A 19,458-nucleotide genomic window follows, 5' to 3' on the forward strand; every position below is an offset into this window, starting at 1 on the left:
GCCGGGAATCACAAAAACTACAAATCAGGGTGACAAAATTCATCCCGGGTGCTGCCGCAATCCCGGCTCTATAAATGCGGCCGGAGCGCGGCTGGCACGGGCTGTCACCGAGCGGTGCCGCCGCCGAGGATGTGGCTGTACGTGGTGGCCGTGCTGCTGGGGCTGCTCCTGCTGCGGCGCTGGCACCGGGAGCGGCAGACGGTGCCGCGGCTCTGGGAGAAGCACGTGCTGATCACAGGATGTGACAGCGGCTTCGGGAACCTGCTGGCGCGGCAGCTGGACGCGCGGGGGCTGCGGGTGCTGGCCGCCTGCCTGACCGAGGCCGGGGCCGCGCAGCTGCGGGCGGCCACCTCCAGCCGGCTGCAGACCGTCCTGCTGGACGTCACCTCCAGCAAGAGCATCGCCCACGTCACCGCCTGGGTCCGGGAGCGTGTGGGTGACCAAGGTAAAACGGGCTTGACAGCCCTGTTGTGCCCCCTGGTTTCCCCTGCCAGACCGCGGGGCAATCTCGGCTCTCTGATTAATTGCTGCCTGGCCAGAGGTGCTTCTCTGGCGACTCCACCATCGCCTCCTGCAGGAGCGCTGTCTGGGCAGAGAGTTCGGCTTTCAGCCATTTCTCCCAAAAATCAGCTAATTAAGAGCCCCAACAGCTCTCCTGCCACCTTGCTCGCTTGTGCCAGCACAGGCGGGACTGGTGCAGCCCCAGCTCATCCCATCCCCTCTCCAGGGCTCTGGGGGCTGGTGAACAACGCAGGGATCGCCATCCCCACCGCCCCGAACGAGTGGCTGACCAAGGAGGACTTTGTCAAGGTGCTGGATGTCAACCTGGTGGGGCTGGTGGAGGTGACACTGAGCCTCCTGCCGCTGGTGCGGCGGGCGCGGGGCCGCGTGGTCAACGTGGCCAGCGTGATGGGCCGCGTGTCCTGCTTCGGTGGTGGGTACTGCATCTCCAAGTTCGGCGTGGAAGCCTTCTCTGACAGCCTCAGGTACGGCTGTGGCAGTCCCCGGAGCTCTCCCGTGCTCGTCCAGCAGCCCCAGCATTTCCCCGCTGTTCTCTGGCAGGGTTTTATTCACATATTTATTGCCGGTTTCATTTTCCTCAGAGAACTTGTGAAATGCTGACCACAAGCGGGCTGGGAGCGTGGGCAGGGCTGGAGCCGTGGGTGTGCAACCTGGGGAAGGGTTTCAAGGAGCTCTGGAGCAAAGCTCTAGAAGGATCCCTGGGTGGGGGGGATGGACCAGTCCAGGAGGTCCCGGCGTCCCAGGGTGTCCCAGGGTCCGTAATTCTGGAGGCCAGGGGAGTCCTGGGGCACTGAGATTTGGGGAGGTCCTGGGATCCGGGAATGCTCCGAGGTCTGGGGTGGTCCCGAGGCACTGAGGGGGATTCCAGGATCCCGGGATCCAGAGGGGTCCCGGGGCACGGAGGTCGGGGGATGTCTCAGGATCCAGGAGGGTCCATGGAGCAAGGACAAGGTTTCCCTGTGCCCATGATGGAATGCCTGGGGGGTGTCACAAGCAGCCCCTCGCTCCATCCCCTCCCCCGGTCTCTGCCCTCCTCGGGGCAGCAGCTCCCGCTGACGCCCCCACCTCGGGCAGGCGGGAGCTGCGTCCCTTCGGGGTGCAGGTCTCCATCATCGAACCTGGAGGCTTCCAGACGGGAATGATCGACCCCGCCCCGCTGGTGAGGGGCTTCGTTCGCCTCTGGGAGCGGCTCCCGGCAGAAGCCCAGGCAGCCTACGGCCGCCACTACCTGGACAAATGTGAGTCCATCCCCACACCGCACCACCACCCCTGCTGACCCTACCTCCATGGGGCTGACCCCCTTCTGCCCACACAGATGCCAAGAGCACCACGCTGCTGCACCGCCTGAGCAGCTCCCGCCTGTCGCTCGTCACCGATGCCATGACACACGCGCTGCTGTCCCGCTGCCCCCGCAGCCGCTACGCCGCCGGCTGGGACGCCTGGCTCATCTTCCTGCCCCTCAGCTACTGCCCGGCCTGGCTGGCCGACACCATCCTTAGCTTCTTCCTGCCCATCCCGGCCAGCGGGATCCCCTGATGGACAGGGCGCCCGCGGGTGTCTCACGGCCTCGAGAACGTGCTCAGTAAAGGCGGTGCAGTGCTGGGACTTGGCGGTGTCCGATGGCCACGGTGCTGGTGACCCCGTCCCACCGGGGCAGGCTCCCGGCTGCTGCCTGTGCCCAGAGCAGCCGCGTAACCCGGGATAGGCTCGGCTGGCAGGGAACGGGCTGGGAAAGGCTGCGCGGTGTTTACCCATCCCCTGGGCTCGTGGGCGGTGATCCCTGCGTCACTCATCGAGCTAATTAAGAGCTGATTAACGATCAGTAGGTGAGGGGCAGGCCTCTGAGATTGTGCACTTGCCTGCGGGGCCAGAGCAGCGCCAATGCAGTCCCCCTCCCCCCGGCTCTGGCAAAGGCCGAGCCCACGCCTGACTGGGACCCCCGAGATGCGACGGGGAGGGCGAGAGGGATGAGGAGGAGCCGGGACCTTGCACAAGCTGCGTTCAGCTCGCCGAGCTGTTTCCCCAGCCAAGGAAGCATTTCCGAAGTGTTTTCTTTGGCTTAGAAAGTACAACGTGCCCGGCAGCCCCCGCACGTCGCGTTCGGGGCCCGCGTGTCCCCAGGGGCCGGGTCGCGTCGTGCCAACCCCCCGGGAGCTGCAGCCTTGGCCGTACCTGCCGTGGGACACCCGTGCCCGCAGCCGCGGGCAGCACCGCGGGCCGGCGACGGCTGCCCGGGGAGGGAAGGAGCGGGAGAACGGCAGATCCTCGGGCTGCCTCTGCCTGGAGCCCACTTCTCCAGACCCTGAGGGAGGCTGGGGGCTCCTGGGCACTAATTTGGGGTGCTGGGAGCCTTGGGGCGCCCTAACATTGCGGCAGGGATGGGCAGAAGGGGCTGAGCCGCCTGCCCCAAGCCCGCTGGCTTGGAAATACAGCCGGCTCCCAGACCTCGCTACTGCCACCAGGATCAGCAGCCCCTGCACAATCCTTGACGGCTCCCAGATCCCGCTCAGCCCCAGAGTTCGGTGTGGAAATTGCCTGACCCGTTAAATAGAACCAGCTGAGCGTTGCTTCCCCCTCGGGTGGGGCAAAGCCCCCCAGCCCCTCGGTGGCAGAGCGGCCCCTCACCACCCCCACGGCCCCAGCTGAGCCAAAATGTGCCCGGGGCCAGCACGAAGCTGCCGAGTTCCTGTTTGGAAGCCGGTCCTGCCGGGGTTGGTACCTGCACACGGGGTCACCAGCGCTGGGCTTGTTGTTGTGAGCCCCGACTTATCAGTGCCCTCGCGCTTCCCCGCTCCCCGTGCCTTCCTTCCGAGCCAATTGTTGATCCCGCAGTCTTGGCTGCGCTGGAAAAAAGGAGATTTCCTGCAATTGTTTCGCAGGACTTGCAGGCCGATGCAAAATTTTCTGCCTATCAGCCCCCTCCCCAGCGCCGGGGCAAGGCTTGAGCCCCCTGGCTTCCCCTGCCAGACCGCGGGGCAATCACGGCTCTGTGATTAATTGCTGCCTGGCCAGAGGTGCTTTTCTGGTGACATCCATCCGCCATCGGCTCCTGCAGGAGCGCTGCCCGGCAGAGAGTTCAGTTTTCAACCCTTTTCCCCCGAAAAGAACCCTGAGCTCACCCTGATATCGGGGTGGCATCGGGGACAGCTTTGGCACCTTTGTTATAAGCCACCCCAACCCCTCAGGATTCCCAGTGCCGGGGCAGGACCTGGGATGTATTTTCCCCACAGAAGTATCCAGGCAGGATCCAGCCTCTTAGCCCGGTGGGGTGACAGTGGAGGGGACACTCAGGAAGCCTCGGGGACCCCCGTCCATCCCCAGGCACCTGCGGCTTCCACACCGACACCTGCCCGGGGCCTCCCCGCTCCCGACTCCCGTCCCCACCCTGCGGCAAAATCAAATGGGAGCCGAGTCCCGGCGCTGGAAATCCAGTGAAATGTCACCCGCGCTGGGCTGTCTCAGGATGTTGCACCACGACGGTCATTTCCTGCCCAGCAAGCGGCCACCAAGCCCACCCGAGCTCCGTGCCCAGAGGCGCTTGAGCTGCCGAGCCGAGAGGATCCGATCCCCCCGCTCCCGAACAACCCCAGCACAGCCCTCGCCCAGCCGCCGGTGAGCCAGCACCGTCCCTCCTCCCTCGTGTCCCTTCTCCTGTCTGTCTGTCCCCTTTACCTTCATCTGTCCCCTCTCCCATCCATCCGCCCCTTCTCCTGTTTGTCTGTCCCTGGCCCTGTCTACCTGTCCTTTCTCCTGTCCGTCTGTCCCCTTTACCATCCACCTGTCCCCTCGCCCATCTCTCTGCCCCTTCTCCTGTCCATATATCCCCTCTCCCGTCCATCTGTCCCATCTTCCATCTGTCTCTCAGCCCCAGCAGCCTCTCAGGACCTGCAGTGCAGAGAGGAGGGGAGGTTCAGGAGCCCTGCGGGTGGCAGGTCCAACCTCCCCCTGGTTTGGGGCCGGTGGGTGTCAGCCTGGGTGGGTGCCACAGGGATGACGCTCTCACGGGGGACACCAGCTGTGGCTTGGTCCCGGCTTGCCAAGCTCCAAGTGAAGCAGGGAGACCCCTCTGGAAGGGCAGAGTCCCGCAGCATTCCCAAGGGAACGGCTGCTCCAGCAGCACGAGGCTGGACGGGCTCCGCAGCGTCTTCGCGGTGCGGATGCAGCTGTGCTGGGATCGGAGCTCTCACTTGGGGCAATAAGAGGATGTTCAGGTCAACTGCATTTCCCTGAAATGTATAATTTTGTCACCTACTTGGACGTCCCCGATGGCTCCCGGCAGAGTGAGGGTGGCTGGCGAGTGACCACGCCCCGAGGGCTCGGGTGGGAGCGGCAGCTTCCCCGCTGGAGCTGTCTCCTGGACAGAGTCACCGACACCTGTCTGTGTCCCAGGCCAGGCTCTGGGACAGGGAACAGCCACCATACGTGGTGACTGTTGTTTGTGGCTGGCATTTATCCTGGGATATGAGGGGATCACCTGGGTGGACTCAGCATCTTTTGAAGGTTGATGTAGGGAGTCACCATGGGAGTAAAAATTAGGTTAGAAGCCCCTTGAAGGATCTTTTTGATGGGTCTCTGTTTCAGGCTGCCCAGCTCAGTGCTCTCCCTTTCCCTGCAGCCACCAGGATGGCCGAGGTGACCACTGTCCCCATGGAGACACACACTGTCCCAAGTGAGTACGGGGACTACCACAACTTGTCCGAGCTCTTCTACCTCCTGAACCACACCTACACCTACTGTGAGTTCAGCCTGGATGAGAACATCAAGCGAGTGATTCTCTTCATCCTCTACCTGGTCATCTTCGTGGTGGGCTTGGTGGAGAACCTCCTCGTCATCTGGGTCAACTGGCAGACACGGGGCAACAAGAGCTTGGTCAACCTGTACATCATCAACATGGCCATCGCTGACCTCGGGGTGCTGCTCTCGCTGCCCATCTGGATGCTGGAGGTGATGCTGGATTACACCTGGCTCTGGGGCAGCTTCCTCTGCCGCTTCACCCACTACTTCTACTTCGCCAACATGTACGCCAGCATCTTCTTCCTCACCTGCCTGAGCGTGGATCGCTACGTGACCCTGACCAGCTCCTCCTTCTTCTGGCAGCGGCACCAGCACCGCGCGCGCCGCGTGGTCTGCGCCTGCAGCTGGGTCCTGGCCGCCGCCATCCCCGTCCTGGAGGTGGCTCACATGCAGCTGGTCAACACCGGGGAGCCCATCTGCATCTTCATGGCCCCCTTCGAGACCTACGACGAGTGGGCGCTGGCGGTCAGCTTGGCCACCACCACCATCGGCTTCCTCATCCCCTTCCCCATCATCGCGGTGTTCAACGTGCTGACGGCGCGGTTCATCCGGCGCACCAAGCCGGAGAGCCGCAAGCACTGCCTGCTCATCTACGCCTACATCGGGGTGTTCCTGCTCAGCTGGCTGCCCTTCCACGCCGTGCTGACGCTGCTCACCCTCGAGGGCAACCACATCGTCCTGCACTGCACCTTCGCCCACTTGCTCTACTTCTTCTACGACATCATAGACTGCTTCACGCTGCTCCACTGCGTCGTCAACCCCATCCTCTACAACTTCCTCAGCAAGAACTTCCGCAGCAAACTCATCTCTGCCGTGGTCAAGTACATCCCGAAGGACCACGGCGGCCAGAAGGGCGCCGGCAACTCCTCCTCCAGCACGCAGCACTCCATAGTCATCGCGAAGGACAACAGCCCTCCCAACTAAGGGGGGGTCAGACTCTCCCAGCCTCCGCCGTGGTGGCTCCCCGGGGACAGCGGGATCGGTTTTCCTGCTGCTGAGGACACAACTTGCTTGGGCACAGCCCTTCTTGGCTGGGCACCTCCCGTGGCAGGTTGAGGTGCCAGGTTTGAGGAGAGCTGGGAGCTACGGACATCTTGCCTCTGGAGTGCTGCTGTGTCCAGCCTAAAGAAAGGATAAGAGAAAATTGTATTTCCTCTTTGACAAGAGAAACCCTTGCAATAATAAAGCCTGTTACTCCACTCGGTGTCTGACACAACCCAACCCCAAGATCAGAGCCCCATCCTGCCCCAAGCTGTGGGGTTGGAGTGCACCATCTGCCCCATCACGGGCGTTCCTGCATCCTCAAACTGCCCCTGACCCCCAGCCCTGGGCACGGCACTGCCTGGTGAGAGCCATCCCGGGTGGGAGAGAAGGAATCCTCCCTTTGGAACACAAAACTCCCCCCACAGTGCCCAGCAACGTCCAGAGCCTGATTTTTGACAGATGAAGGCGAAGCAGCCCAAGGGGCTGAGCAGGGCACAGATCTGAGGGGGGGAACAACTTGGATTTGAGATCAACCACTCCTTCAGAGCAATTTTGCAAACCCGCTTGTAAATTAGTAAGGGCTAAACTGAGTTTTACTCCAGACTGATTTTTGGTCCCCCATCCCATTAACTCCAGCCTCCTCTGGAGCATCCCTGGCAGGATTTTATGGCCACTGGATACATTTCTGAACTCCATCAGGCCCCAACAGCCCTTCCCCTTCCACCAAAGTCCCTGTGGGAGCATGGGCACGTGCAGAAAACCTCAGAGCTGGAGCACGGGCTGGGCTTGTGCTGTGCAAGGAACTGGAGCATCCGGAGAAAGTTCATCCTTGTCTGGATCCTGATCCCAGTCACGTGCTGTGGGTCAGGCCCTCGCTGGGGGAAGGTGACAGAGCGACCATAAATCTACCAAAGGCCTTGAGCTGCTCGAGGAACGCGTCGTGAAAAAAGCAAAGCATAAGCAGTTCTGGGGACAGGATGCTGGCACAGGGGTGGGAGCAGGATGTCCCGGGAGAAGCCCATGGCCAGGGGTTGAGACGGATACGGGGTTATCACGGGGCTGGCTGGGAAAGCTCTGCCACTTCCAGGGGTCCCTGATGGGGTAAAAACCCTAAATTCCTCAGGGTTCCTTCTGCAGGGATGTTCCTCTGTGTCCCGGGACAGGAGCACTGAGGGAACAATCCAAATCCACAGAAACCCTGGGAAGGCTCCAGCCCCCTGGTCAGAATTCCCTGCTCAGGGCAGCAGCTCAGGCCGTTCCCCTTCTCTGCTCCTCACACCTGTGAGTGCAGAACCCCCGGGGCTGTGAGACCCCCAGGCTGAGATCTGCACCCTCAGGACCCCACCACCTTCATTCCCCGATCCCAAATCCTCCCTGAGCTTCCCTTTGCTAATTCCCTCCCATTTCCAAGGAAGAAATGGATGATAAATAAACAACCAGCCACTCAGCAGGGCAAAAATATATTCAAGATACTTAAACATGTAAAATTTGGTATTTTACCTAATAAACTTAATTTTTAACTGTCTTAATTTGTCTGCACTTTTGTCCATAGACCTTAGGGCCAGAGTGGCCTCAAATAAATTGTCACTCATGTGGTGACCTGGGCTGGGGCACCCTGTTCCCACCTCCATGGGAAGTTCTTCCTTGTGTCGGGGTGGAACTTCTTGTGGTTTCATTTGTGGCCACTGCTCCTTGTCCTGTCCCACTACTGAAAAGTCTGGCACCATCCTCTTGGCACCCACCTTTGAGGTATTGTTATGGATTGATGAGATCCCCTCTCAAATGAGATATTTATACAGATATCTGAGATATTTTTATGGACTGAGATCCCCTCTCAAATGAGCTATTGGAGATATTTTTATGGATTGTTGAGATCCCCTCTCAAATGAGATATTTATACAGATATCTGAGATATTTTTATGGATTGGTCCCCTCTCAAATAAGATGTTTATATGGACATCTGAGATATTTTTATGGATTGATAGAATCCCATCTCAGTCTCCTCTTCTCCAGATTAATCAAGCCCAGCTCCCACAGTCTCTCCTCATCACTGAGCTGCTCCAGACCCCTCAAAACCATTTTGAGCTCAGTTCCCAGCCCATGGAGCTCCAGTTCCTGGCAAACATGGTGCAGAAAAGGCTCATCCAGGCACGCAAACCTGGCTCTGCTCCCACCCTGCTGCTGCACCCCTCTCTCCCTCCTGCTCCTGTATCCCACAGGAATGTCCCAAACTGTTCCCCTGAGCCAGTCCTGGAGCCATGTCACAAATCCAGTGGGAGCATGATACAGGGATGGCCTCGCCTGCTTCCCAGGCACTCCTGGGAGGAACATGTTTCATAAAGAAGCAGCTACAAGAGGTCAATGTTTTCCATTTTATTATTCTAAATAAAAACCACACTTTGTGCTGAACAATGGAGTAGAAAAGAACCCGATGTACAACGATTTTAGACATCTACGATTTGGGGGGGGGGAAGTTTACAAAATATACAAAACTTTACAGCAAATAGATAGTAAACACTTAAATAGCAGGAGGTCAGTACCTACGATTAACTTAACGAAAAGGTTAGACAGCAAGTTCAACTCTTGTTCTTTCTTCTTCTGCTCAATTACTGTGATGACAGACCTGGATCCACTGAGAACAAGGGAAAGTGAATTTTGTGTTGGGGATGGGAGTGAGCCTGGGCTCGGAGCTGGGCCCTCAGAGGGGATTCTCTGTCTGGGCTCCCCTGGAGGCTCCGTGACCTGGACGCTGCCAGAATTTCCCCTCCGCAACTCCCTCTCCTACCCCAGGATCCCAAAGCACTTTGCAAACACCTCAGGCTGCCCCAGGGGAGGTAGGTTGGTGTCCCCACAGCCACCAAGGGCCGTGGGGACAGGAGAGAGCCAGGTTTGCCCGTGGTGGTGGAGAAGGAACGAAATCCAGCATGGAGCCACTGCTCTGGCTCTCCCAACACTGAACTGGAGCTCCCAGGCAGGCTGGGGACAGGGATGACATCCCTGCCAACCCCTGAAGGCTCGGGAGCACCCAGGACCCCCACTCAGGTCTCTGAGCCCTCTGGGAATCACCCTCAGGAGAAGCAGCAGCAGGTCCAGACCCATCCCTGCAGCCCCTCCACTGCTGATTTGGGGTGTTCCACGTGGGAATGATCCGTTTTAACCCAGGCAAACAGAAGTTCCCTGGATCAGAGGCAGCAGCAAGAGGGGGGCTCCTGCTGTCCCCCCCCGCCAGGCAGGAGCAAGGGCTGGCTGTGCCCGTTGGTGTTTCGGTGAAAAAGCTTCTCTTTTTGGTTTATGTGCACAAAAGGCTTTTGCTTTTCAGCTTAGCGAGATCCGGGGCTGCAGATCCTCCCTGAAGCTCACCACGACTTCTGGAACATTCCAGGAGGGTCTCAAGGCTCTCCCAGCCTTGTCTGTCCCTCACACCCTTCACAGCCACCTCCAGAGCAGTGCAGCTCGCGTCCATCCCTGTCCCTGTCCCTGTCCCCAGCCTGTCATCAGCCGGGCACAGCCCTGAGTTCCACGCTCGAGGGGACCCTGCACGAGCAGGGGGTGGGACTGGGTGACCCCCGATGGTCCCTTCCAGCCTCATCCATCCCACGGTTCCATGACACAAACCCTGGAACCCAGAGAGCAGCTCAGAGGAGCCCACCAGCTCCCACGCTGCCCAGAGCACCACGCCATTCCCAAAATGACCCCTTCTCTTGTAAAACCTAACACAGCTCCACACAGCTCCACAGTGACCCCAGGACCACGAGCCTGGAGTTCAGAACTCAGAGCTGCAGCAGCCAGGCCAACCCAGAGCTGACCTTGGCTCTGGTGCCTCCCCTCCTCCAAAGCCAGGCTCCAGGCACCCTCCCCGCTCCCGGAGGTAGGTCGGTACCACGGGAGGTACCACCCTCATTTTACAGATGAGGAAACTGAGGCAAAGAGGTGAAGTGACTTGCCCAAGGCCACGGTGGAGCTGGAAGAGAGACCCCGGGTGCTCTGAGCTCTCTGAGTCCAGCCCCCACTGCAGGATGGCCCTGTCTGGGTGTCCCTTCCTGGGTGTCCCTTCACAGGGAGGGGGCAGCGGGGTGAGTTTCCAGGGTTTGCAAATCACTAGTTTAGTTTAGTTTAGTTTAGTTTTGTTTTAGTTTTGTAACAGTAAAACTTGACAGAAGCGCAGGAGCCGATCCACGACCGCCGAGGCTGGAGAGCCCCGAGCACTTCCTTGTTTGTGAGGTAGAATGAGTTACCCGAGGGCAGTCCCAGCTTGGAAATATCTGTTCCTCCCCACCTCTGCCCCACAGCAGGATAACAAGGGGAGAAGCTAATCCATGCCCTTCCCAGTGTTAACACTGTTGGCACCAGCTGACCTCACCAGGGTGGCCAGGAGAGACCCCCAGGAATGGCCAGGAGAGCCCCCCATGCTGAGGTGGACCTGACACAGGGCCAAGAGAGACCCCCTGTGCCAAGGAGAGCCTGACACGTGTCCAGGACAGCTCCCCATGCCCAGAAGTGCCTCCTGCACCAAGGGGCACTGAAACGTAGAGGGGGAGAGCCCCCCACGCCCAGGAGAGCCCCCCACACCAAAGAGAGCCCCCCCACACCCAGGAGAGCCCCCCCATGCCCAGGAGAGCCCCCAGAAGTGCCCAGCATGCAGCAGGAGAGGCCAAGCCATCGCTGTGGCTCCCACTCCATGAACAAACTCACATCACTCCAAGCACACACGTTTGCCACCGGAGCGCGTCCGGGATGTGGCGACACAGGGCGTGGGAGGGGGGATCCCTCTGGCAGGAGAAGGGTCCCTCCTCCTTCCAGGGAGTTAAGGCAACAGCTTCAGCCTGACTCGTCTGCCCGGGGCACAGCGTGAGGCTGGGGCAGAGCAGAGCCAGGAGACTCCTGGCTCTCTGTGGCCACCACAAATCACCCCACAAGGAGCCCGGACCTGCTCCCCCTCCCTCTCCAATCCTACAGGAGACCCCCGTGCTCACGCAGCCGTCCGTGCCCAGCTCTGCAGGGAGGTTGTGTTGCTCCTTCAGCTCCTCCTCCGGGTCTCAGGGCACGAGTGAGTCCCAGCCACGGCAGAGCAAACACGGCCTGGGAATCTGTGAAATCCCCTGCTCCTGGTTCCCTCCTTGTTTACACACTCAGGTGCTTCCTGCTCCTCTCCCCAGCAACGCAGCAATGGCCGATCCCAGAGCACGCTTTGCTCGTCTCCTGGCAGTAGCAGCAGAACACCAGGGATGCCCAGAGTGTCTTTTTCTTTCCTTTTTTCTTTCTCTTTTGTTCCTTTCCTTCGAGTCCAGCGCCTGCTCTGGCTCTGTCCCTCTCCACTGAGGTCAGGTGTGAAAATCTTAGCAGCATCAGTTTGTGGACAAGCTCAGGGTTAGCCTGGTCAAGTGGGCTAAAAGGCTCAAAAAAAAAAAATAGAATCTAGACTCAAAAACTAGTGAGAAATGCTAAAAGCACAGAACTTGATGCCCTCTAACAGGACCAGAGGTAAGTAAACACGACAGACTCCTTGGAACAGTGATGTACCTCACGTGCTGTTAATTTGTACAACGCCACCAATCTAAAAAGCCCTAGGAAGGCTCAAAAAACAAAAATAAAAAAAAATTAAACCAAAACCAAAAGAGAATTCCATCCATGATGCCTGACCATTAAAAAAAACAAAACAACTTTTTTTTTTTTTTTTTTTTTTCTCCCCTCCTTTTCCTCCTCCAAAGCTTCCATCGTTAACACTCCTCCGCCAGCCGTGCCCCCATCAGCTATCCGTGTTTTTCTCGGCCTCTTTGGAATGGATGATGTACATGAAAGTCTGTTCGATGGTGAAGTCCGGCGGGAGGCTGCCCTTGTGCACCCCTATGTGCTTGCTCATCAGGTTGAGCGTGGAGCTGTAGTGGCCACACACGGTGCAGCGATACATGAGGGCCCCCGAGTGCGTCCGCAGGTGGCACTTGATGGTGGAGCGCCCGCGGAAGAACTTGTGGCACACCTTGCACTGGTACGGCTTCTCCCCGGTGTGGATGCGCCGGTGGTAGTTGAACTCGCTGGTGTGGGCGAACCTCTTGCCACACACCTTGCAGCTGTACTTGCTGTTCCCCGGCTGGTTCTGCAGTGCCAGCTCTTCGCTCAGGAACTCCTCGGGCAGCTTCCTCTTGGGCAGCCCCTGCGGCTGCAGGCGCTCCCCAAATCCCGCCCGGATGTCCAGGCTGCCCCCGCACTTGTGCTGGCTGACGTGGTAGCGATAGGCGGCTTCCAGCTTGAAGCTCTGGCTGCAGAAGTGGCACTGGAAGAGAGCCTCCTCCACGTGCTGGTGCACGGCCAGGTGCTTCTCCAGGAGCTGCCGGTCCACGAAGCTGCTGGCGCAGACGGAGCAGGAGAAGACGGAGATGCCCAGGTGGGACAGGGCGTGCCACAGCAGGCTGCAGAGGCTCAGGTGCCGCTGGTCGCACACGCCGCACGTCTGGCTCTTCAGGTTCACGTGCTCCAGCAGGTGGCTCCGGACGGCGTGGAAATCTTTGGCCAAGGGCTTCCCGCAGGCAGCGCAGGCCAGCTCGGGGCCAGGCCCTCCCCCAAACACGGCCACCTTCCCCGGCAGCGGGTCACTGGGGTGGACGATGACGTTGTTGTCGAAGACTCCGTCCCGCCGGTGCAGCGTCAGCTGCCACTGGGTGAAGAACTTGGTCTCGCACATGTCGCAGGAGAAGAGGAAGATGCCGATGTGGGACAGCACGTGAGTGACCCTGGAGTTGCGGTCCTGGAAGTGGGTCTCGCAGACTTTGCAGTTCCCTGTCAGCAGGTCGACGTGGTCCCTGGCGTGCTGGCGGATCAGCTGGATGTTGGGCTCCAGCACCTTCTTGCACACCTGGCAGGGCATGGCCTTGCTGTCCCGGCTGTCGCTCTCGAAGGCCAGTTCCTCCTCGCTGTCATCGCTCAGCTCAATCACTTCCTCAGACGGCACCAGCTCTTCTCCAGCATCCTCAAAATGCAGCTCGGCCTCTCCCAAATCCTCCAGCTGGAGCTCATCCATCTGCTCGAATCCCGGCTCTTTGGAGTGGTCGCTGTTGCTGGGGCAGGAATTGCTCCCCGTGGAGACATCCAGGGAGGGGTCGGTGGGGAAGAAGCCGCCCTTGCCGTAGTCACCGTTGCTCTGGGCCTTGTACTGAGGGCAGGAGCTGCCGGTGGTCTGTGCCACGACATTCCCACCGGGCTGGGCCCCCAGAGCCGCGACCGGAGCGAACTGCCCCGGATCCGACTCCTGCTCTGTCTTGGGAGTCTGCTGGGGGTGCATCATGGGGAGAGCCTGGCTGGCCTCACCCACGGCACTCCTGTCATCCTCTTTGTAGCTGCCCACCACGTCCCCGTGCAGGAGGTAATTCCGCTCGGGGCCGAAGTGCTCCGCGCCGCTCCGGATGTCCCCCAAAGAGTGGCTCTGCTCCGAGGAGGTGCTGCTCAGCGGCCCGGCCCGGCCTTCCCCCACAGACAGGGCAGGCTGCTTGGTGATGGCCGAGCTCTCCAGGTCGGGGAAGGTGGAGTGACAGGCCTGCAGCAGATCCTCCATGCCCAGCCGCTCCGCCACCTCGTAGATGACGCCCACGTTGATGAGGTCGGTGAAGAGCTCCGAGGTGTACACAAAGCTCAGGATCTTCTCGAAGTTGGCTGGCGTGATGAAATCCACCACGTAGGTCCTGGCAGCATCCAGCCCCGTGTTGAGGAAGAGGTTCTGGAAGTAGCCGGCGGCGCAGGCCAGCACGGCCTTGTGCGCGGCGAAGGAGCGGGAGCCCACCAGGATGGTGACGTCGCACATGGTCTCGGAGAGCCGGCACTTGTTGAGTTCCTTCAGCAGGTTGTTGGGGTGGTTGGTGCTGTGCAGCTTGATCCTCATGCCCATCTTAGCAGCTGCTTAAGAGTCCCTTCTCCTGGTCAGCTCGGCCTTCACGCTTTCATCCGCGGTGGGAGCAGGAACTGGCAGGGCAAGGGGCTCTGCAGAGGGGAAAGGCAAAAAAAAAAAAGTTATTTAACAAACAAAGAAATCCCATTCTGGTCATACTTCCCATTTTGCACCTTTCTGAGAAGCCACGGAGCAGCTGCTCAGCTGGAGATGGACTAAACCTGTCTCGTTACCTCACTTTTGGGAAGTAAAAGGCTGGACGTGCAAAGCAGCAAAGTCAAAACAAAAAGACACCGACTCTCCGAGGCAGCCTGAAGGTCCCACGGCTACTGGGGCAGGGACAGAGATCCTGCTGACCCTGAGACCCAACTGGAGCCTGTTCCAGACATCTCCCTCTTCCTGAGCCAGGGAGGAGGCTCCTCTCCAAAGAGATGTCACTCAGGCTGGACACGCCAGTTGGATCCACCTCTAGGTCTCCTCCAGCCGCAGCCACTTCATTCCTTCACTTCAGATTCCACCTGCAGCCACAAGGACACGTCAGGCTCCCAGGTGGGATTCTCTGCATTCCAGCCTTGTGGATTCCCCTGGGATGGATTCCCCTGGGATTTCGCTCAAAATTCCTCAGCTGCCATCACGCCTGTCCCACAGCACCGGCCATTCCCGTGTCCTCCCAGCTTGTCCCATTGCCTTTGTCCCTCTGTCCTGCTCACAGATGCCTCAACAGCTCTTGGGATTTCACGAACTTACCCAGGAAACTCTATCCTTAATTCCCCTATTCCTAATTCCCTGCTTTCCCCTCGTTGAGACAGGGAACAGCGAGACCAGAAGGCAGCAAAGAGCAGGAGTTTGGAGGGGCTGGAGCTGCCTCTGCCCCAGCTCCGGGGAAAACCGAGGCCCAGAGGACGGGCTGTTCTCCCCGGGGATGCGGAGGGATGGGGAGAACACCACTGGCAGCTGGGGAGGGCGAGGAGGAGGATGAAGATGCCGCGGGGAAGGCTCTGGAAGGCAAAAAGCACCGGGGCAATTGCTGCGGCGTGGGGATCCCTGCGGAGGGGATGGGGCAGGAGGGGAAGGAGCGGGACAGAGGTTGGGGGGCAGCGGGAAGGGGGGCGCGGGCGGGCAGGGGGCTCCGCGCCGGCGGCGGACGGGGAGTCCCGGAGCTGCTCCGCGAGAAACGGGAGGAGATGGCGGGGGCGGGGGGGGGGGACAGCGGGGTCCCCGGTGGGGCCCGGGGAGGGGGGGCAGGAAGGGCCCCCGGGGGGAGCCACGAAAGGCAGCGGGAGGCCCCGGGGAGGGTAGGAGAGGGTCGGCGCGGGGCTGGCGGCGGGGGGCGCGGCGCGGGGGCCCTGCGGGGGCCGGGGGTCGCGGGCGGGGGTCGCTCCTTACCCGCCCGGCGCCCCGCACCATCCCGGCCCGGCTCACACAAAGGCGCCGACCCGCCCCGCGCCCGCCCCGGCCCGCGCCGCCTTCCGGGACCCGCCGCCGGCAGCGCCCCCGCGCGGCGCGGAGGACACAGAGCGGGGGCACCGGCCGGGGCAGGGACACGGACACGGGGAGGGACACACGGACACGGGGAGGGACACACGGACACGGGGATGGACACACGGACACGGGGAGGGACACACGGACACGGGGATGGACACACGGACACATGGACACGGGGATGGACACACGGACACGGGGAGGGACACACGGACACGGGGAGGGGACACACGGACACGGGATGGAGACACACGGACACGGGGATGGACACACGGACACGGGGAGGGACACACGGACACGGGGATGGACACACGGACACGGGGAGGGACACACGGACACGGGGAGGGGACACACGGACACGGGATGGAGACACACAGACACGGGGATGGACACACGGACACGGGGAGGGACACACGGACACGGGGATGGACACACGGACACGGGGAGGGACACACGGACACGGAGAGGGACACACGGATACGGGGAGGGACACACGGACACGGGGAGGGACACACGGACACGGGGACACGGAGAGGGAGACACGGACACACGGACACGGGGCGGGGACACACGGACACGGGGCGGGGACACACGGACATGGGATGGACACACGGACACGGACAAACGGACATGGGGTGGGACACACGGACACGGGGAGGGACACGGGGAGGGACATACGGACACGGGGGCACAGGGAGGGACACGGGGTTGGACTCACGGACACGGGGCGGGACACACGGACACGGGAAGGGACAAGGGATGGGACGCACGGACACAATAATCGACACGGACACTGGAAGGGACCCACGGACAGGGTCACGGGCACTTCTCCAGTCACGGGGGCTGCCGTGGGGAAGGGACAGGTCGCTGTAGCCCAAGAGCACCCGAACCCCGGCCCCGCAGGTCCCGTGGGCTCATCCCCGTGGGCTCATCCCCCATCCCCATCCCCCGGGCTGTCCCGAGCGGGTCCCGGAGGCGCAGCCAAGACACAGAGCCGCAGTTTGCGCGTGTCCCGCGCGGACACGGGTGGGTGTATAGCGGGGCACGTCCAGGTGTACACAGGTGCACGGACACGCGCGCGTGGGGCGGGACGGCCGCGCTCCCGGCGGCTCCCACGACAGCTCCGTGGGCGCCGGCGCCCGGGACGCTCCCGCAGTCGGTCCCACCGTCCCCGGGACACGGAGCACAACCCCGCCCGGGCCCCTCCGCGCGTGGGGGGCTCGTTCCGCCGCTCAGGCCGCCCGCAGCGGGGCCTCGCCGGGCGCGGGGGGTCCCGGGGAGCACCGGGGGGCCGGGCCGCCGCCCCCCCGCCCCGCTGCTCGCCCGGGCTCCGCTGCTCGCTTCCCCATGAGCCCCACGAAGAAATCGTGCATGTCTCCTGCGGAGAGACCGGCCGTCAGCGGCACCGGCACCGGCGCCGGCAGCGGCGCCGGCACCGGGCGGGACTTACTCTTCTGCGGCGCCGCGGGGGGACCTGGAAGAGACCGAGGCGGGTGAGAGGGGACCGGGCGGACCGACACCCTCCCACCCGAGCCCCCCAGCCCCTCACCGGCGCCCTCCTCCCGCAGCAGCTCCAGCGCGGCGGCGGCGGCGGCGGCCCCGGGGCTGCCGCGGGCGCTCCACGGCAGCGGCTCCGGGACGGGCATTCCCTGCGGGAGCGAAGCGGGTGAGCGGGGTGGGAAGGGGTCCGGGAGCTCCCGGGGATCTGGGGTCCGCCCGCCGCTCCCCGCCCGACGGCCGTACCAGCGCGGGGCCCGGCGGGGCGGCGGGGGCGCGGCGGGCGAGGGCGAGCGGCAGCGCCAGGAAGAGCAGCACGGCCAGCACCGGTCGGTTCTTCATCCTCAGGGGGAGACCAACGATCAGCGACGGAGCGGCGGGGCCCGGGGGTTGTTCCGAGCCGGCGGCCCCTCGATAGGGCGGCCCGGGATGAGCCTGGAACCGAACCGGGCTCTGGGGAGGGAAAGCAGCGAGACGGGAGCCGGGGGCGGCGGGACCCCCTCTGGGGTGTGCGGAGGAGGGGCTGCGCCGCTTCCCGGGCTGCCGGTGTCCCCCGGACGGGCTGCACGCCGGGAGTGCATTACAGGGGTGGGGGGGCCCGTTACGGGCAGTGCAGGGGGACACTGCCGTGCTGTGGCCCCGCAGGTCCCGTGTCCCCGCTTGTGCTCACACACGAGCCGTGCAAACACTCACGAGTGTGGGGCACAGGCACGGCTCGGGCTCCGTCCTGCTCGTTCACCCGTCTCAGCGCACCCGTGTCCCCTGACACGCTCCCTGGCACGCATGTGCTTGCCCACAGCCGGACTTGCTTTTAGAACCCCCACCAAACCCTCCCCAAATTCAAGCGACACCTTCACCCCATCTCTCCTCCTGCCTGTGCCCTCCCCAGCGCTGTCCCAACCTCCACTTATCCTTCTGCCTTCCCCTAACCCCAGCGGGGTGAGGACAGGGCACAGCAGCTCCCCGGGACCCTGGGGAGCCCCCAGAGCTGTGGGACACAGGGACACAGACCTGCCGAGCCCTCCGGTGGAGTCGAGGGCTGAGGGACCCTCGCCGCTGGTGGCTGCAGAGCAGGGACTCCTCGAGGCGTGGTGGTGGACAGCAGCGGCGGTGGTCAGCAGCAGTGGGCAGTGGTGGTGGGCAGGGGTGGTGGTCAGCAACAGTGGTCAGCAGCAGTGGTCAGTGGTGGTGGGCAGCTCCCCCGGCCCGGGCTCAGCCGGGAGGTGAAGTACCGGGGCAGCGGCTGCTGCGCGGCGCTAAATAAGGGGCTCTGCCCATGGCACGGCGTGGGTGGGCAAGAGGAGAGCCGCCAATGGGGGCCGGTGGGGTGGTACCCCCACCCTGCAGCTTCACGCCCACGCAGGCACCGTGACACCGACAGCGCTCGTCACACGCGCGGAGTCACACAGCGGCACACGCGTGCCCACGCAGGCACCCCCGGGTGGGGGGTCAGCGCACGGGCACCGTGCCCACGCAGCCCCCGGCCCCTCATTGTGGGGACGTCACCATGTGTCTGCTGGCACGTGTGGGGACACGCATGGAGGAAGGGTCCTGGCTGGATGCTGGGCTCTGCAGCCAGGGTTTGGGGGTCTCACGGGGGAGAGGGGATGGGCCAGGCTCCCACCGTGCCCACGCGATGCACGCACGTGTTCACCTGCACACACAAGAGCAGGTGTGCCCACACACACACACACACTTGCACCTCACACCCTGCCCCATTGCAGCGTGCCCGGCCTGCCCGCTCTTGCGCCAGGATGTGCCCAGGTGGAAGACGGGGAGGAAAACTTGGGGGAAAGCAGAGGGGCACAAGGAAAGAGGGAACGGCTGGGCCAACAAATGAGAGCCAAGGACTCCATCCCGAGCAACAGGCAGCGGCGACTGCTCCGGTGGCTGCGGCAGCCCCTCGGGAAGGCGGCCGGCAGCGGTGACTCACGTGGCAACACAGCCCGGGGCAGGGCAGCATCTGCAGTGCCGGGAACGTTAATTAAATCGGAGCCTGGCCAGAGACGGTCTAATTAATTAATAACACCTACTTGTGCGATGCCAAGTGCGACGCAGCTGTGAAGAGCCGCGGTGCCCCGGGCTTGTTTACGGCTCTCGCCCCTCGCCGGGGGAAGGTCCCTGTGCTGGGACGTGACGGAGCCCGCGGCGGAGAGCAGGGAGCCCTCGGTGCTGGGACACGGCCAGGCCACCAAAGTGTCACCGCGCACACGCACGTGCCCCCCCACGTGCGGGAGCTGCCCGCACACGCTCCCCCTGCACGACAAACTGCGCTCCGGGGCCCACCTGGGAGCTGGTGCTGA

At 62.4% G+C, this 19,458-nt stretch overlaps 4 protein-coding genes across 7 annotated transcripts; 2 read left to right on the forward strand and 2 right to left on the reverse strand.

Moving 5' to 3' along the window:
• The first annotated feature begins 99 nt into the window (after window positions 1-99).
• LOC128801661 (retinol dehydrogenase 16-like) lies at window positions 100-2,111 on the forward strand. Its single transcript, XM_053967715.1, has 4 exons — window positions 100-445; window positions 728-986; window positions 1,597-1,760; window positions 1,838-2,111. Exons 1-4 carry the CDS (start codon window positions 130-132, stop codon window positions 2,056-2,058), a joined length of 960 nt encoding a protein of 319 aa, XP_053823690.1. The 5' UTR covers window positions 100-129; the 3' UTR covers window positions 2,059-2,111.
• A 1,964-nt stretch (window positions 2,112-4,075) lies between these two features.
• Window positions 4,076-7,825, forward strand: GPR182 (G protein-coupled receptor 182). Of its 2 annotated transcripts, none has more exons than XM_053967603.1 (2): window positions 4,076-4,134; window positions 5,138-7,825. In XM_053967603.1, the coding sequence occupies exon 2, from the start codon at window positions 5,146-5,148 to the stop codon at window positions 6,238-6,240; it is 1,095 nt and encodes a 364-aa protein (XP_053823578.1). In that variant the 5' UTR covers window positions 4,076-4,134; window positions 5,138-5,145; the 3' UTR covers window positions 6,241-7,825. The 2 variants fall into 2 exon arrangements, with proteins under 2 accessions (XP_053823578.1, XP_053823580.1); XM_053967605.1 differs by having other exon boundaries at window positions 4,081-4,134; window positions 5,104-7,825.
• A 3,096-nt stretch (window positions 7,826-10,921) lies between these two features.
• On the reverse strand, window positions 10,922-15,627 carry ZBTB39 (zinc finger and BTB domain containing 39). Its single transcript, XM_053967492.1, has 2 exons — window positions 15,563-15,627; window positions 10,922-14,268 (listed from the first exon to the last, which is right to left on the reverse strand). The coding sequence occupies exon 2, from the start codon at window positions 14,174-14,176 to the stop codon at window positions 12,047-12,049; it is 2,130 nt and encodes a 709-aa protein (XP_053823467.1). The 5' UTR covers window positions 14,177-14,268; window positions 15,563-15,627; the 3' UTR covers window positions 10,922-12,046.
• Window positions 15,628-16,705: 1,078 nt separating this feature from the next.
• Window positions 16,706-18,353, reverse strand: TAC3 (tachykinin precursor 3). Of its 3 annotated transcripts, none has more exons than XM_053967706.1 (5): window positions 18,167-18,353; window positions 17,402-17,590; window positions 17,208-17,307; window positions 17,109-17,132; window positions 16,706-17,036 (listed from the first exon to the last, which is right to left on the reverse strand). In XM_053967706.1, the coding sequence occupies exons 2-5, from the start codon at window positions 17,495-17,497 to the stop codon at window positions 16,891-16,893; spliced, it is 366 nt and encodes a 121-aa protein (XP_053823681.1). In that variant the 5' UTR covers window positions 17,498-17,590; window positions 18,167-18,353; the 3' UTR covers window positions 16,706-16,890. The 3 variants fall into 3 exon arrangements, with proteins under 3 accessions (XP_053823681.1, XP_053823680.1, XP_053823682.1); XM_053967705.1 differs by having other exon boundaries at window positions 17,402-17,608; XM_053967707.1 differs by lacking the exon at window positions 17,109-17,132 and having other exon boundaries at window positions 17,402-17,608.
• Window positions 18,354-19,458: the final 1,105 nt, after the last annotated feature.

The sequence above is a fragment of the Vidua chalybeata genome, chromosome 30, assembly GCF_026979565.1.
Source record: "Vidua chalybeata isolate OUT-0048 chromosome 30, bVidCha1 merged haplotype, whole genome shotgun sequence".
Classification (NCBI taxonomy): Eukaryota; Metazoa; Chordata; class Aves; order Passeriformes; family Viduidae; genus Vidua; species Vidua chalybeata.

Coding starts and splice junctions, on each gene's coding strand:
- LOC128801661 (XM_053967715.1), top strand. CDS start 130: ATGTGGCTGTACGTGGTGGCCGTGCTGCTGGGGCTGCTCCTGCTGCGG. Junction 987..1,596: donor GCCTTCTCTGACAGCCTCAG/GTACGGCTGTGG, acceptor CACCTCGGGCAG/GCGGGAGCTGCGTCCCTTCG. Junction 1,761..1,837: donor CCGCCACTACCTGGACAAAT/GTGAGTCCATCC, acceptor CTGCCCACACAG/ATGCCAAGAGCACCACGCTG.
- GPR182 (XM_053967603.1), top strand. CDS start 5,146: ATGGCCGAGGTGACCACTGTCCCCATGGAGACACACACTGTCCCAAGT.
- ZBTB39 (XM_053967492.1), bottom strand. CDS start 14,176: ATGGGCATGAGGATCAAGCTGCACAGCACCAACCACCCCAACAACCTG.
- TAC3 (XM_053967706.1), bottom strand. CDS start 17,497: ATGAAGAACCGACCGGTGCTGGCCGTGCTGCTCTTCCTGGCGCTGCCG. Junction 17,308..17,401: donor CCCCGCCGGGCCCCGCGCTG/GTACGGCCGTCG, acceptor TCGCTCCCGCAG/GGAATGCCCGTCCCGGAGCC. Junction 17,133..17,207: donor GCTGCGGGAGGAGGGCGCCG/GTGAGGGGCTGG, acceptor GGTCTCTTCCAG/GTCCCCCCGCGGCGCCGCAG.